This window comes from Gambusia affinis, linkage group LG18 (assembly GCF_019740435.1).
Source record: "Gambusia affinis linkage group LG18, SWU_Gaff_1.0, whole genome shotgun sequence".
Taxonomy (NCBI): domain Eukaryota; kingdom Metazoa; phylum Chordata; class Actinopteri; order Cyprinodontiformes; family Poeciliidae; genus Gambusia; species Gambusia affinis.
Window position 1 is genome coordinate 16,441,303 of NC_057885.1, and position 14,302 is coordinate 16,455,604.

The following is a 14,302-nucleotide window of genomic DNA, read 5'->3' on the forward strand; positions in this document are numbered from 1 at the left end:
CTTTGCAGGCAGAGCTATTGTGTGATTAGTCAGAATTTTGTAGATGCGTTTATTTATGCAGAAAACAAATATTCTACTTCCAGCAGTAGGAGAAATTGTCTGAGGTGAGTGATTTTCATCCTTTAATGGACTCTGTTGCCATGTTGACATTGTGTTTCCCGCTTTTCAGTGCATATCACCTGAGCAAACATGTTTACTGTGAGCATTTGACTTAATATCTCTTTTCAAAATGATTTTAATAAACTCTCCTTTTCGTTTCGTAATAGTCACTCAAAAACAAAATTAATGAACCAATGTGTTCGATAGCCTGGAGCTTTACTGCATGATTTACATATCAATAGCGAAAGTATGCGCAAAAATCCAAGTTCTGCCTGCCAACAACGTAACAAAAAAACCACAGTTGCATAAAGTGGATGGTTAAAATGTCATTCGTAAAGTAAAAATTCTGAAAATATTCACATAACCAAGATGTTTAAAGCCAAATGCCAGAAACAACTGCTTAACACTGATTTGTGAGATTGCTACTCAGTATTTTCTTCTCCTAGATTGTTTTAGCCCAACATGAAAGCTTACCAAGCATTCTCTTTAGCATTTTAGCTTGCCAACATGTCAGCTAAAATCCTATGCTAGTCAGCTCATGCTAGAATGATGTTATTTAGCTAATATGCTAAAACTTGAAGTTTTGAAAGGACATTTTGAACAGCTAATCCTATCTAACAGCACAATGAATCGTACTAATACAAAGGAGGTTTTAGCTAAAATATTTCAAAAGAGGCTGACAGAAAATAGGACTGAAGTATTGCAAACTAAATCACAAGTAAATGTTGACAATGTTGAACATTTTATCTGCTGGCTAATTGGTTTACAGTCAAAACAATAAAACAACAGTTTATGTTGACATATTTGGTTCCTCTAAAATACAAAAGGCTCTGGTATTTGCTCTGGCAGTGAACTGGTCATTTCACTTTCCATAAATCCACTAGGCTACAAATCATGCACTGACTTAGGAGGTCTGTGGGTATGACATCAAAGCTTGTTTCCTTGTGTAAATTATTGAGGGATAACCTAAAGAAAAAAGCTTACTCTCACAGCTCGTCTCCTTGACATGTGTGTTTTTCCATCAAGAAATCTATATGTTGGAAAGTAAAATGACTACGAGCACGGAGTCAGTATCATAACAATTTAGTTTTCCCGAGTTTGCTTGCTGGCTCCTGAATGGGAGAACAAAGCCAAAGACTACAATTTATATTGACAATACTGGCTTCACTTCAGAAAGGCAATTCTCAGTTTGGAGGTTTAGACCCTCTAAGAGATCTGACAGCTCTGGAAATTAACTAAAATTACATTCTGCTGAACAAATACATTAATTTATAAGACTTCACTTGTAAGAATGTTTTCCTTTTTGCTCTTGTGTTCATAAAAAACAGCTATTAGGACTAAAGCACCAGTCTTTTCTAAAACTAGTCGAATCTATGGAAGTAAAGTTAAATTGAGAAGACGAAGCCTGTTTAGACAGGCTCATAAAAAGGTGTGGAAACTCCTGGTATGAAGTGAATATTTTAAGAGCAGCATATTGTGTGTGGGAAGGCCTGGAAGTCGGTTTTATACCATTTTAAACTGAAACATTGGAAACCAATCTACCTTCTCACACCACTGATTTATGCTTATGACTTTTCGAATTGACGTGATCCTGCATCATTAGAATCTGCTGGGTGCAGTTTCAGGAACTGCACATTGAGCTGTTATTTGCATCCAGCTAATTCTCCACAGGACACCCATAATGCGCGAGAGCAGCGGTTGCTACGAGATTGTTTCCACAAAGCCTCATTATTACAGTGAACCAGGTATGTGGAGAATAAGTCTGATTCAACTAAAAACAAGAGCCCAAGGGCCGATTTTGTGGTCGATAAAGTATCCTGAATCATCAGTTCCTTCCTGATCGCTGTTGACTTGGTCAGTGTTTACACCTCCCACTCCAACAAGACCAAGTTATGGCACCATTAGAATCATGGAATGGAGAAAGTAAAGCGCTTTTTCCTCTGGGAGGCTATTTTTTGGAACCTGTAAAGGCCATTGCCCAGAACTGAAGAAACTGGGTGCAGTTTTATGACTCATTTAATCACTGGCTAACTGATGGCCAGATCTTCGATGGGAGTCACCTTTGAAAATACAAGCTGGAGTTGTGAGGCGTAATAGCAGAGCTGCCGTCATTTTACCACAAAGGCTATTCAAACACATGGTGGGATACTTAGAAGGATGTGTGGGGATCTGAGTTATTACTTTACCTTTTCACCCTGTTCTCCCTTTTCACCCTGTTGGAAAAGAAAAAAGTGAATTAGACGCAGGACAGGTTGGATGGTGGATGGGGGAGTTGGACTGGGCTGCACTTATGCAAGTGTGGATTGTGTCTGGGGTTAAATTTGTGCTAGATTACAGAAATAGAACAGCTTCTTGTTCCCTAGTCACACATGTAAGTGCCAACTTTTATAAATCTTCTTTAACAAAACCTTTCATGTGTGAAACTTAGCAAACTGCAGCTCCAAAAACTCAAAAATACATAGAAATATTTGCAATTAACTTGGGCCACATTGATGTCTTCACGCCATAAGATGGAAAAATAATCATAATAAATGGATATTTGACCAAACAAATGGCAGCACAACACAAACGCCACAGACAATGAGCAAAAAGTAAAGCAATACTTCAAGCAGAAAGAAAAGGTGACGTTAAAAGAATAAGAGCACACAGAAAACTTGTGCACCAGACCTTGGCCCCTGGGATTCCGTCCTGTCCTGGGATGCCAACATCTCCCTATTGACAGCACAACACACAGCAGCTGTATTCAGTGTGCGTACTATCAAAGTTTGAACTCCAATTCCAGATCTGGATAATACAAAATTGCATATGTGCACTATGCGTTCTACTTCATCCTTATAATCGAAATAAAGTCTGAAGACATAACAGAGTCTACTACTAACTGCTGCATGCTTCCAAGAGTCTTCTAGGACTCTTGGCTCTCGGTCACGTTGTGTTACCAAGGCTCTGTGTTGGCTGAGAATGCATGCTTTTTATCAACATCTTCATTCAAAGGGTTGGACTAAAGGACAAGACTACAACAGAGTGGGAGTCAAAACACAACAAGTAAATAAAAAGCTAAACTAACGCTGAAAAAAAAAATCCTGTATATGGAATATTTGGAAGTAATTTTGGAAATATTTGGAAATTTAAATTCATAAAACTGTTGGAAAAAAAGAGAGATTTGTACTTTAACTATGGCTACTTGTAAAATGGTTGGAGACAACAGTTGGAATTGACATCACACATGAAAGTGCAGGTTTATTTCTTTATTTGTTTGAGGCTGCTCAGCACTATGGTCTCACACCCTGCCTGCAGCAGAATCCCTGGCTATAAAAACAGAACCAGGCTGCAGAAAGAACTCAACATAGTCTGTTTTAATCAATAGGATCAAGTTCATTGAAAGGCATACACATTATTCAAAGTTATTCTTCACAAAGATAAAATTATATGTCTATAACAGCAACAATCATATCTTTGCACACACACAAACTCCGTCACTAAGATCTTGCCTTCGGAAATGAATTTTGTATGTTTTTTCTGCATAAAGAAACAAATGTTTGTCCTTAACATTTGTAACTTAACAGCTTTGCTTCGCATTCTCTTTTACAGCCTCTCATTCTCCTGCTCATCCTCCTTATCACCTTGACAACTCACTAAGTCATCTAGCTCTAGTTAATTAAAGTCAGTAATTTATAGCAACCTTTTCTCCACAGATGTACTCTAGAGCTAGTGTCCAACTTTCTCTCATAAGAGCTACAAAAAAGTAGCGAGCGCTCCCAGCCTTTGAGCTCATCTACACTATTGTGTACGTGCATTTCCCCATGCGAACACACATATGTGTAGATTTATAAAATCTATGTGTGTACTGTTTAGGAAGACCCAAAAGAAAATAAGAAATTCTTTATTTCTTGGATGGTAACATAGTTCTGATCTTTTACTTTTCTACAGCCACCTTGATCTTTCAGTGCTGTGCATTAGCTTTTAGAGTACAGCAGCTTTTGTTGGCTTGTTTATACTATAATGACGAGTCAGACTCACTGTTTCGAGATAAAATAACTTTAAATCATTCAATCTTAGCTAATCAGTTTGCCATCAGACAATCGAGAAGAACTTTTACATTCGGTTTGAGACTTTTAAAACAAGAACCATGAAGCTACCACCCTATTCTCATCTGCTCTTCTCTTTAGTCAAAGAGATGTATGTTTATTCAAATCATGTATGTTTGCGTATGGTGCTTAACCAGTGAAACCCTAAATATACTGAATCTGTTTGGTACAAGAAAAAAAATACTCAAAAATGAAAGAATAAACATTAACAGAGCTGACCAAAAACTAAATACTTATTGTTTTGTTTCTTAGATATCAGTGAAAGAGGAAAACCAAGTCCATCTGGTCTAAAGCCTTAATCCCTCTGCAGCTCAAAGCAGTGAAACCAACCTCAGTGCATTTGTTGCCAAAAATAATTAACGTCCTGACCTTTGCAAACCTACCATATCGTTACCTTTTCTAAAGAAGTAACTACTTCCAAAGGCAGACGGGCAGCTCTAACCTGACAAATTGGCTTAGGGATGGAAAGTACAAAACTTCAATGTTTTGATTAAAACTACAGTCAGTAAGTAGCTCAGAATTAATCAAACTGTAAGAAAATATATATGTAGCAGGAAGCTATTTTATTTCATCACCATAAATAAAACGGCCGTTGATGTTATTCCTCTGTTTCTCATCCTTGTTTTCATTTTTAACCCAATGCCTTGATTTAAGGACGCCTTGCGGTAAAGATCAGTGTGTATGATCCATGTGTGAACTCCCTCTTTGCCCCACCACCGCCACAGCGGTGATGATACTTCATGAGCGCTGGGACTCTGCATCATTCATCAGACCACATATGGGAGTCATTGACATAATGACGATGCTGTACAACCACAACTATGATGGAGTTTGATTAAAAACTAATGCTGATAAGGTTTGCCTTACCAGTTGTCCACCCTTCTTGGTGAGTATTGCTGTCAGATCAATACAATGTCTGACAGTCAACCTGCCACTGCAGAAGGATCAGACTTTGACTGCCTCCGAGTTCAACTTTCTGCATGAATGAGACTTACATACCATAACAGACTGTTTTATAGATGGATTGCACAGCTCTGGAGTTCTATTTCATGGCTGCTGGCAAACCCAACTCATTTCACAAGTGTGGAATTAAGCCTCCAGCTTTAGCTGTTTCCAGGGTTTGTATGGCTTTCACACTGAAATGAAGCTTCTTTACTCTGGTTCCTATTATAGCACACAGGCCTCTGTTCTTTACCAATGTGTGCTTGAAATTAAAAAGATGGCGCGAGTCACGTCATTCATTAAGTGATTATTTTGGAGGTAAAAAAAAAAGAAAAAAAAAAAGCCTTTCTTATTTTTACATTTTGCTCCGATTTCCAGAACACCTGCACTGTGTCTCCTTTACTTGAAAGTGAATTTCAGAAATTAGCTCAGTGTGTGAACAGATACACATGCTTCCAAAACCGTACTCTGTGGTCGGGATCTGTAGATGCAGCCCAGGGGTATTCTCCCAAATAGAAAAATGGTTTGAAATTGTCAAAATGCATGTCAGAGCTGATCTAACATGAGTAGAGCTCCATTTGGCTAAGTATACGGCAGGTTTTTAAAAAAAGATTTTCAGTCCGTTGTAAAAAAAAGAATAAATGTAATAAGATTATTCGATTTAACAGCTGAGCTGTTATAACACACCTTGAAAAATGTAAGACTGCCACATTTTCTGTTTTCAAATAAAGTACAAAAGAAAAACCGAACTAATAGTGTTGAGGAACAAATTATGACCTTGGCCTCCATAACCTAGTGTGTAGCGTACTTATGATCTTACTTGCTGAGTCTGATTTGCACACTTGGAAAGTAACTTAAAACAATAAAAAGTAGGATCCAATAATGTTTAAACATTATAGAAACAAAAGTAGTAATTTTAAAAAGCTGTTAACAAAAACGGAACATGATTGCAGGATTGATAGTAAATGAGAAGGTACACTAGATCTTCTCTTACCATGTAAGATGTCACATTGCACTTTGTAAAATATCTGAGTTTTGTTAAAATGCACCTTATTATGTGGCACAATGTTACTTCTGAAGTGACTTAATTGACTTGTTTTATTTTTTATACTCAATTCTTATCTGGCCATCTTCGGCTCAAAGTTTGAAGCACTGAACAAAGTCTATGACAGCCCAAAAGTGGTTGAAAAATTGTTAGATGTTATGCATTATTGTTATTATTGTCTTTTCCAACGCATTTTTAGAAAAGTTTTTTATTGCAGTAGAGCGCATGCATTTCTGTAAGCTATGCCTACTCAATATTTCTTAATTTTTTTGAAAGGATTTGTATATAAAGACTATGAATTCAACCAAAAACTGTTCTATTTTTTGTGCCAAGAAGCTGTTAAAAAGTTAACAATAACAACATCAAAATTTAAATGAAGATTATCAGCATGACTAAAGCACCTTATAGCTAAATATTCAAAAGATAAAGCCCCCTAAAATCTGAGATCCATTTTTTGTTGACAGTATTTTAAATTTCTCCTTAGTTATGTAACAAGAGAACAATCTTGTTTCTCTCACAGAAATAAATAATGGACATGAACAAAGTATCGTTATTTGTCTTTGCACTAAAAACTATTTGCTATTGGACACGGAGCACGTACACGACATGAACATTTGTTTACGTTGTGACCAATTTAGAAAGTGCAGAAAGCTTATAACAGAACTTACTATTGTGTACTTTTCTAAACCGTAAGGCAGATAAGCAATAGTGTAATAAGAATATTGAAAGAAAAACAAGAAAAAATACTTTAGATCATCAGACGGTGTACTGTCTCTTTAAATTAGAGCGCTCACCTTCTGTCCATTTGTTCCAGGGATACCCGGAGACCCCAGTGTACCCTGGAAAATAAAAACAAATGCTTATTGGTTTGTATAGACATATTTTTAATCAATAAATCCAATTTCTTTAAAGGTCTTTGCATTCTTCTGATACAATCAGGTTTGTTTTGGTTAAAATAAACCCAATAATGTACGGCCAGTTGTATTTTCCTTTTTTTTTATCGTCTACAGACATTGCCAGAATAATAACAGAACCTCTAAGCAGACATCTTTAACAGCTGCTTGTACTCAGGTGTTATGTGCTGGATGTTGAGATGCTCATCCCCAGGTAGATTGGCTTTTATGAGTTCATTACTACTTCATGACGACGGCCAAAGCGGAAAGAGGAGGATTCTGCAAGCTAAAAGCATCTGTAAAGGCTCCGATATCAATGCAACACATTACTGCTGAACCTAAATGTTTTCTAAAATGTTTTGTTTTCCAAAAGCAAGAGGCTTGGTAAAATTTGGGATCCTCCAAACACACTTCAGTTTGAGGATGCTTTTCTGCTTCGATTTTGTTGTTTTAGAATATTTGCGGAGAAATCCTTAGCGCAATAAATTGCAATGGAGAAGATTCAGTGATATCTTGCAAGAAAATTTCAATCTAAATTCAACGAATGGTCATGCAGGTCACAAATAAAACATACCCTTAGATTCATTTCACTCCTACACAGTAAAACTTCAAACAATGATATAAAGCTGCCAAGTCAGACTTCCTAATTTAGATGGTGCGGCCTAGTGTCCAGAGGGTTCTTTCAAATCGATACCCTTTTGAAAAATGAATGAACTCAAACAGCTTTGTCAGGAGGGATCCTCCAAAATTTCTCCCCCTGACTGAAAAAGTCTCATCAGCTGTAACAGGAAACGTCTGAGGGAGTTTCCAATAAAGTCAAATACGTTTTCCAGCCTGCTGTCTGTTTGAGTGATTACTCAATTTGTTTTAATAAAGACATGAAAAGTACAAATGTTTGTGGGTTATTAGCTTTGTCAGATCGATCTTGTCTGTAGTTCTGGCTGTGAGGAAAGTCAGTACATCTGTGCTTTTACTTACTAAAATGCTATTTATTTCTTTATGAAGTCCCTTCCCCATCCAACTTGGTCTTATGTTAGCAATTTTTTTTGCTAAAATTGTCTTATTGTTATTCTAGTTGTAGAGTTTTGGAGAACAGGAACAATAAAACAGAGTTTTTGAATTTTTCTCCCCTTTTTTTCTCTTAAAAATACTGAGTAAACATGACTCATGCCGGGTGTTTTTTCATTTAATGGCAACCAAACAGCCACCGAGGTGATGAAACTTGATCAGGGCCTCCATGTGGCCTCTTTGCCAAACAGCAGAAGATCTAATTGAGCAGCCTCGGGGCTGGATTATGAGTCATTAACGCGGCAGTGGATCATCTTTGACCCCTTCACGTACACCCCACCGCCTCGTCAACAGATGACGGCGCAGACAGGAAATGTCTGATTGGGTTACACTGAACAAACACTGGCAGCTACCTGATGGCTGGATTCGGCCTCCATCTGTTTCCCACATCAGTCTGTATCGCAGCACTTAACTCCAGGTTCTCTGTTCTCCATCTATCATTTGTTCCTCTTGCCCTCTTCTCCTTCTGTTTTCTTGACCTGACTGTGGCTCTCGTGTCTCTAATCTCCAGGTAAATATGTTAAACACCTACATACACATACACCCTACACACTTATGTGACTTATATCTAGTTACTATCAAATCAAGAACAACATTACCTTTTGGTTTGCGTCAGATTTCGTGTTTCCTAAAGCCTAGTTCATAAGGCATGATTTTTGGTCCTGATTTTCTCCTTTCAACTATTTTAGAACGTTCAGCATTATAAGACTATTGCTTACGATAATCGTAACAGATCATCCTGCCGTGTGTGGTGTGTTAAGACTGATCGGGTCCAGTTGGTAGAATGCCGGGACCGCTCCGATATAAATTCAGGGGTATTCAACATGTTGGATTGTCTTGGCCTGATATGTGGTGTCCTCCAACTAGGGACTGCTGAATGTGACAGGTAGCCAATCGGACAGCCCAATGACATAAGCACGGAGAGGAATCCCAAACAGCTGACATGGCGCAACTAAAATTCCGGTGGGCATTAAAATAAAAGTTAGTGATTTTCTATAACTCACCTTTGGCCCTTGAGGCCCCTCAAGTCCCTGTAAAAGATGAGAGAGAGAGACAGAGAGAGATTGAGTGGAAGAAAAATACAGCAAAGAAAAAAGAAAAAGAGTCCTGGTCAGATGAAATAATGCAATCCTGGAAGCCAGCAGTGAGCCTGGCAAACTCATGGGAGGATTTCATGCAGTGCGCATACGCCCTTCAGGCAGAACTGAATCACAATCAGCCCCTTGTTTAATTTGCCCGGGAAGAACTGAAAATCGCCTCACTCTCAGCCTTTCTTGTCATGGAACTGCACCCTAAATGTGAATCCCAAATGAGACAACGGATAACTAAGACTCTTAGGGGTTTATCTTTTATGACAATCTCCATCTCTGTTCATTTTAGCAACAAGAAAAATGTGCCTCGTCTTGGCCACCCCAAGCTCCCAGCGCAGTCCAAGACTAGTTCATTACCTAAATGGGCCAATATTTGGAAAGACTTACAAAGATAAAAAGTTAGAAAGCGCAAAAAGGAAAAGGCGCCTCATTTCTGAGATGCAAAGCAGTGATAGATGAATCTGGAATAATGCCTTTCCTTGCAATTAAACTGGAAACCATGTTAGATTGTCAGCCTTCTTTTTAGCTCCATGGACAAAATGTTGTGAAAAGAAGACTGGATTCTTGCCTTAACAAAGCAGTTCATTAACACCTTTTAGTTCTGGCTGCTATGGCATGCATTATAGGCCAGTTTTCTTCTTGCTTTGGGCTTGAGAAACTGTTGCCATTTGATGCTTTGTTTGTGGCCAGACAGAACCCCTTACCTAAGAGCCCTTCATGGCAGCAACTTTTCAGCTCTTGTTTGCATTGATGCTATATAAATGTCAAAAAGATATGGTCCCTTGTTGAGTTTAAAACTCTGGTGTGCCTGCATTACGAGTAAAAGTTCCCAATGAGGTCATATTAAAGTTGAAAAGTTTGTCTGTCAGTGCAAATATCTGTGCAAATCAAGCATGATTTTGTTGGAGCCATGATATGACTTACTAATAATTGGCTTTCTGGGAAGGAGCTGTTGTTGGATCACTTCTTGTTAAGTTTTTGTTGATGAAGCAAAGCGTTCATCGCATAGCTTAAAGGTATTCCATTTTCCCATTTACATTTTCCCCAACATTTGCCCTTTAAAGTCTTGTTATCAGCAAGTTCTCACATACACAAGCAAGGGCTGCTCAGTGGCAGGTCTTTTATTGTGCATTCCATCTACACCTATAACAAAAACCTCAGTAAAGAACTTTCACTACTCTATCAGCCAAGAAAAAAAAGGCTTTCCTCATACTTTCTTTTAAATGCCTTTGTTTGCTAACCTCAGAAGGGTTTGGTAAACATCTTTATGACCCAATAGGAATGTGAGGGCATGTGCCACTTGCCTCAGAGCTAATTAACTTGGCAACATCTGAGAGCACTCAAAAGTTAGAAGCAGGAAAGACTTTTTCAGAAAGTCAAGTGCCCTCAAGGAAGTCCGGACTCTTTTCAAATCAAACTAAAGCTCAAACATTGATAAGTAGTGGCAATAATCTAAGGTAAATGAAACTTTGTGTGACAGAATACTTTATCATTGTGTATACCCCACATTTTACACCTTAGCGTCAGAGTTGGACAATCAGAAAACGTACAACAGGATGGTTATTGTAGTTGAGTATCTGAGCACACATACAAATCACTGAATGTCCATTCATGGGTTTGGAATTGACCAACAATAAGGAAATCCCCAGGTCATTTCCCCCACTCAACTCCAGCAGCACTAGAAAACAAATTTGGGCTGATCTTATACGGGCACCTCAAAGGTCCTATTGAAAGCATGATGGCTCAGTCTGTCTTAATGTCCCTCGAGATGAACTTAGATTTTGTACACCTTGTTAGTACTAAATTGAACCCGTTTTTGCATAAAGAACTACCTTTATTTTTTGGAGGTTAGATTCAGCAAGGTGTCTGAAACATTTCTTGAAGATTTTGGTCAAATGTGACACCATCTTCCTGGAGCTGCATCAGATTTTTTTGGCTACACATCTTTAATGTAAAATGTTCAACTACACCCTCAGGAGCTTTACTGAATTGAGATCTGGCGAGAGTGGATATATTAAACTCATTAACATGTCCAAGACAGCTGTTTGAGATTATTTAAGTGAAATAAAATGGTGAGTTATCCTGCTACAAATAGCCATCAAAAGATGGGCATGAGGGTTAGCCATAGTACTCAGTTAAATTGTGGTTTAAATAGTGTTCAGTTGGTACAAATTCCACAAATCCCAAAGTCTGCCAAGAAAACCTCCACCAAACTACTCCACTAACAAAAACAACTTAATTAACTGAGAAAAGACAGGACTGATGCTTTTAAATTGTTACTGCCTAATTCTGGTTCTACCACCTAACATTGAGACAGACTAGACCAGGCAATATTTTTTACAATGTGTCGTTGACCAACATTGGTGAGACTGTGTGAATTTGATCCTTCCTAGCAACAGGGATTGGCACCAGGTATGACTTTCTGCTGCTGTATCTCATCTGCTTCAAGGTTAGTGTGCTTTCAGATTTGGTATTCTGCATATTTTGGTTTTAACAAATAGTTTGGATGTCTGTCACCCCAAACCTGTCTGGTCTGTTTGTTCCAATATGATTGTTGGACATTTACATTCATTCATTGAACACTGGATATATCATCTTTTTCTGTTCATTCTATGGAAACTAGACAGTTGATGTGAGTACAAATACAAAGCAGATCAGCAGTTTGTAACATACTTATACTAACATGCTTAACACTAACAAGAATGCCATATTTTATGCCATTTAAATCCCATTTCCTACCAATTTTGATGCTTTGTTTGAATTTGAGAAAGCTGTCTTCTGTCTTAATCAATCACAATGGGTGTAACTAATAAAATGGTAATGAATTTAAGATTATATACTACTACGATATATTAAAACAGAAACATAAAACCTGTGTTTTTTATTACTTCTACTGTCTGCATGGCGTTTATTTTCTCAGGCTTTTCAGTAACACTCATCATACTGGTACGACTAACTAAAAGAATGATATAGTCTATTTGGTAAGCCTACACTGAAAGTTTAAGTAATGACCTGATTGTGGAGTGACTGTTAAATAGATTGCTGTTTAAAGAAAAAAACAACCTAATCTGCGGCAAAGATTTGAAATTTGAAGTTTCATTACACTCCAGATTGCAGAGCTCGATGATGAGGCGATGGCAGTCCTGGGTACAATGTTATGTTAACGCAGTAGACTGCGATTTCTCCAAGGGCTTTAAGGCCAGTCATTTTTGTATATTTTGGTTAGTCCAAGATATTAAATTGGTGGGTTCTAAAATTTTCAGCTTCAAATTAATAAAATAACACGGACAGGAAGTAGTGGTCCGAATGGGTGGAAAAAAACAAACGGTGCTAATAGGCCATTTAAAATTCAAACTAGCGTGAAGTGGCAGTTTCAACTCATCTTTTGGATATCATTTCAGGATAACTTACACTTCCATCTCAAGACACATTTTGGTAGTGACTGTGGTAAGTTACACCCAGCGGATGTTTATTTAAACAAATTTTGCATTTGTAACTAATTTTGACTTGATGAAATGTGTGTGTGTAACTTTCAAGCCACAGGTTTAAATTTAAAAGACATTCAAATTACTTTGTTTTGTTTTTAAATATGAGAATAACCTACAATAAAATCAGCTACTTTAATGCTTTTTTAAATACGTTGTAGTTTCAATAAACGCAGAGCAATCTGCTTCAAAAACTAATAGGTTTTTTGTAGGTTCAAGTTAATAAAAACACAGATGAATAGTTTAAACATGGCTGTGCTGTGCAAACATCCGAAAGTGGTTGACTGAATATTTGCCAGATGCATAGGTTTGTTTCCAAGCAATTCCAAAACATCTCTGCTCTTGCTGTGGATGAACATTAAATAAAAAAGTAGTTAAAGACATCAACAAATAATGAGTGTGTCCTTACTAAAATAAAGGGCATATTGGAAAAGTTACTTGAGCAATGTGGGTAAACTTTGGAAAGATACAGGATGAAAAGGGGAATTAAACTGGAAATAACACCACAATGAAATTGGCGGGGCTTTTTTCCAGTTATGGATGGAGTCTCTACAGTCTTATTTAATCTTTTCCAAGCAAAGTCACGATCCAAATAAATACTTTGTGCAAAGACTGAAAGCCACCTTCACAGAGAGCAGAACACCTTTTTTAATTTACTCCAGAAAAAGTTTGGGGCACTGATCCTTTCCAACCTTTGAGTTCTAAAAATATTTCTTTTTCTCCTTTGTCGTCTTGCCACCTCCCCTCCTCCTTCTCCGCTTTCTCCTTCTCCTTGTTGCACCAAAAGAGTTTAATCCCCCTAACCAGGACCATATGTCATAAAAGGCTGCTGGAAAACTCTACTTTTGCCTCTTTAACAAGGGCATCTACATTAAAAATGGTTTGCCATGTAAAATTAAGTGTCTTGCTCCTGGAACACTGCGGGGGAGGCAAAATGTTTATGGAATCTCGAACCTTGAGAGGAATGGGAGAAGATCCTTTTTATCCTCAGCTCCAAATGCTTGAGAACATCTAATTCCTCAGATTTAAGGATGGATGCAAGGTTTGTTCCTGAGTGACAAGTTAGCTGTTATTTTCTAACTTGAGTCAAAACACACACAACCTACAACAGGAATATCTCTACCAATCCAAAATCTCATCTTTACTAATAGATCTAACATAGTAGCAAGCAATCAGCATTTGGCTTCACCCTCCTGTTATGTTTGTTTCTAGGCTACAGAATAAATGTTCGTGGGTCAATTTGACCCAGGGAGTGTTTAATCATGCAATAGTGTCAGAAACCAAAAAATTCCTCCAAAACATTTTTGTATCTGATTATTAACGCTACTACTAACCATTTCAACCAATATTTGTGCAATGATTTTTTTTTATTTCTCAGAAATTAAGGATCAATGACAACAACCTACTCATTTACTCATTTGGACATAAAAAATTTAATTTCCATTTTTTATGTCCACTGAAAAAAATCTAGACACAACAAAACAATAATTTCCTTAAAATTGATCTTTGGTAAAAAAAAAATGTATATTACACTTTTTTTTTCTTCAATGGGTGATCTTTATAATTGAACTTGAGACACAAATACTGTTCAGGG

At 37.5% G+C, this 14,302-nt stretch overlaps 1 protein-coding gene across 11 annotated transcripts in view; it reads right to left on the reverse strand.

Moving 5' to 3' along the window:
- LOC122820619 (collagen alpha-1(XXV) chain) overlaps positions 1-14,302 on the reverse strand; it is a 291,526-nt gene that overhangs the window by 37,077 nt on the left and 240,147 nt on the right. For 10 of the 11 annotated variants that reach the window (XM_044098184.1, XM_044098194.1, XM_044098188.1 and 7 more), the window contains 4 exons: positions 9,137-9,163; positions 6,966-7,010; positions 2,767-2,811; positions 2,286-2,312 (listed from right to left, as the gene is read on the reverse strand). In XM_044098184.1, the coding sequence (XP_043954119.1) occupies positions 2,286-2,312; positions 2,767-2,811; positions 6,966-7,010; positions 9,137-9,163 (144 nt within the window). The remainder of the gene's footprint in view (positions 1-2,285; positions 2,313-2,766; positions 2,812-6,965; positions 7,011-9,136; positions 9,164-14,302) is intronic. The other variant, XM_044098190.1, reaches the window with a different exon arrangement.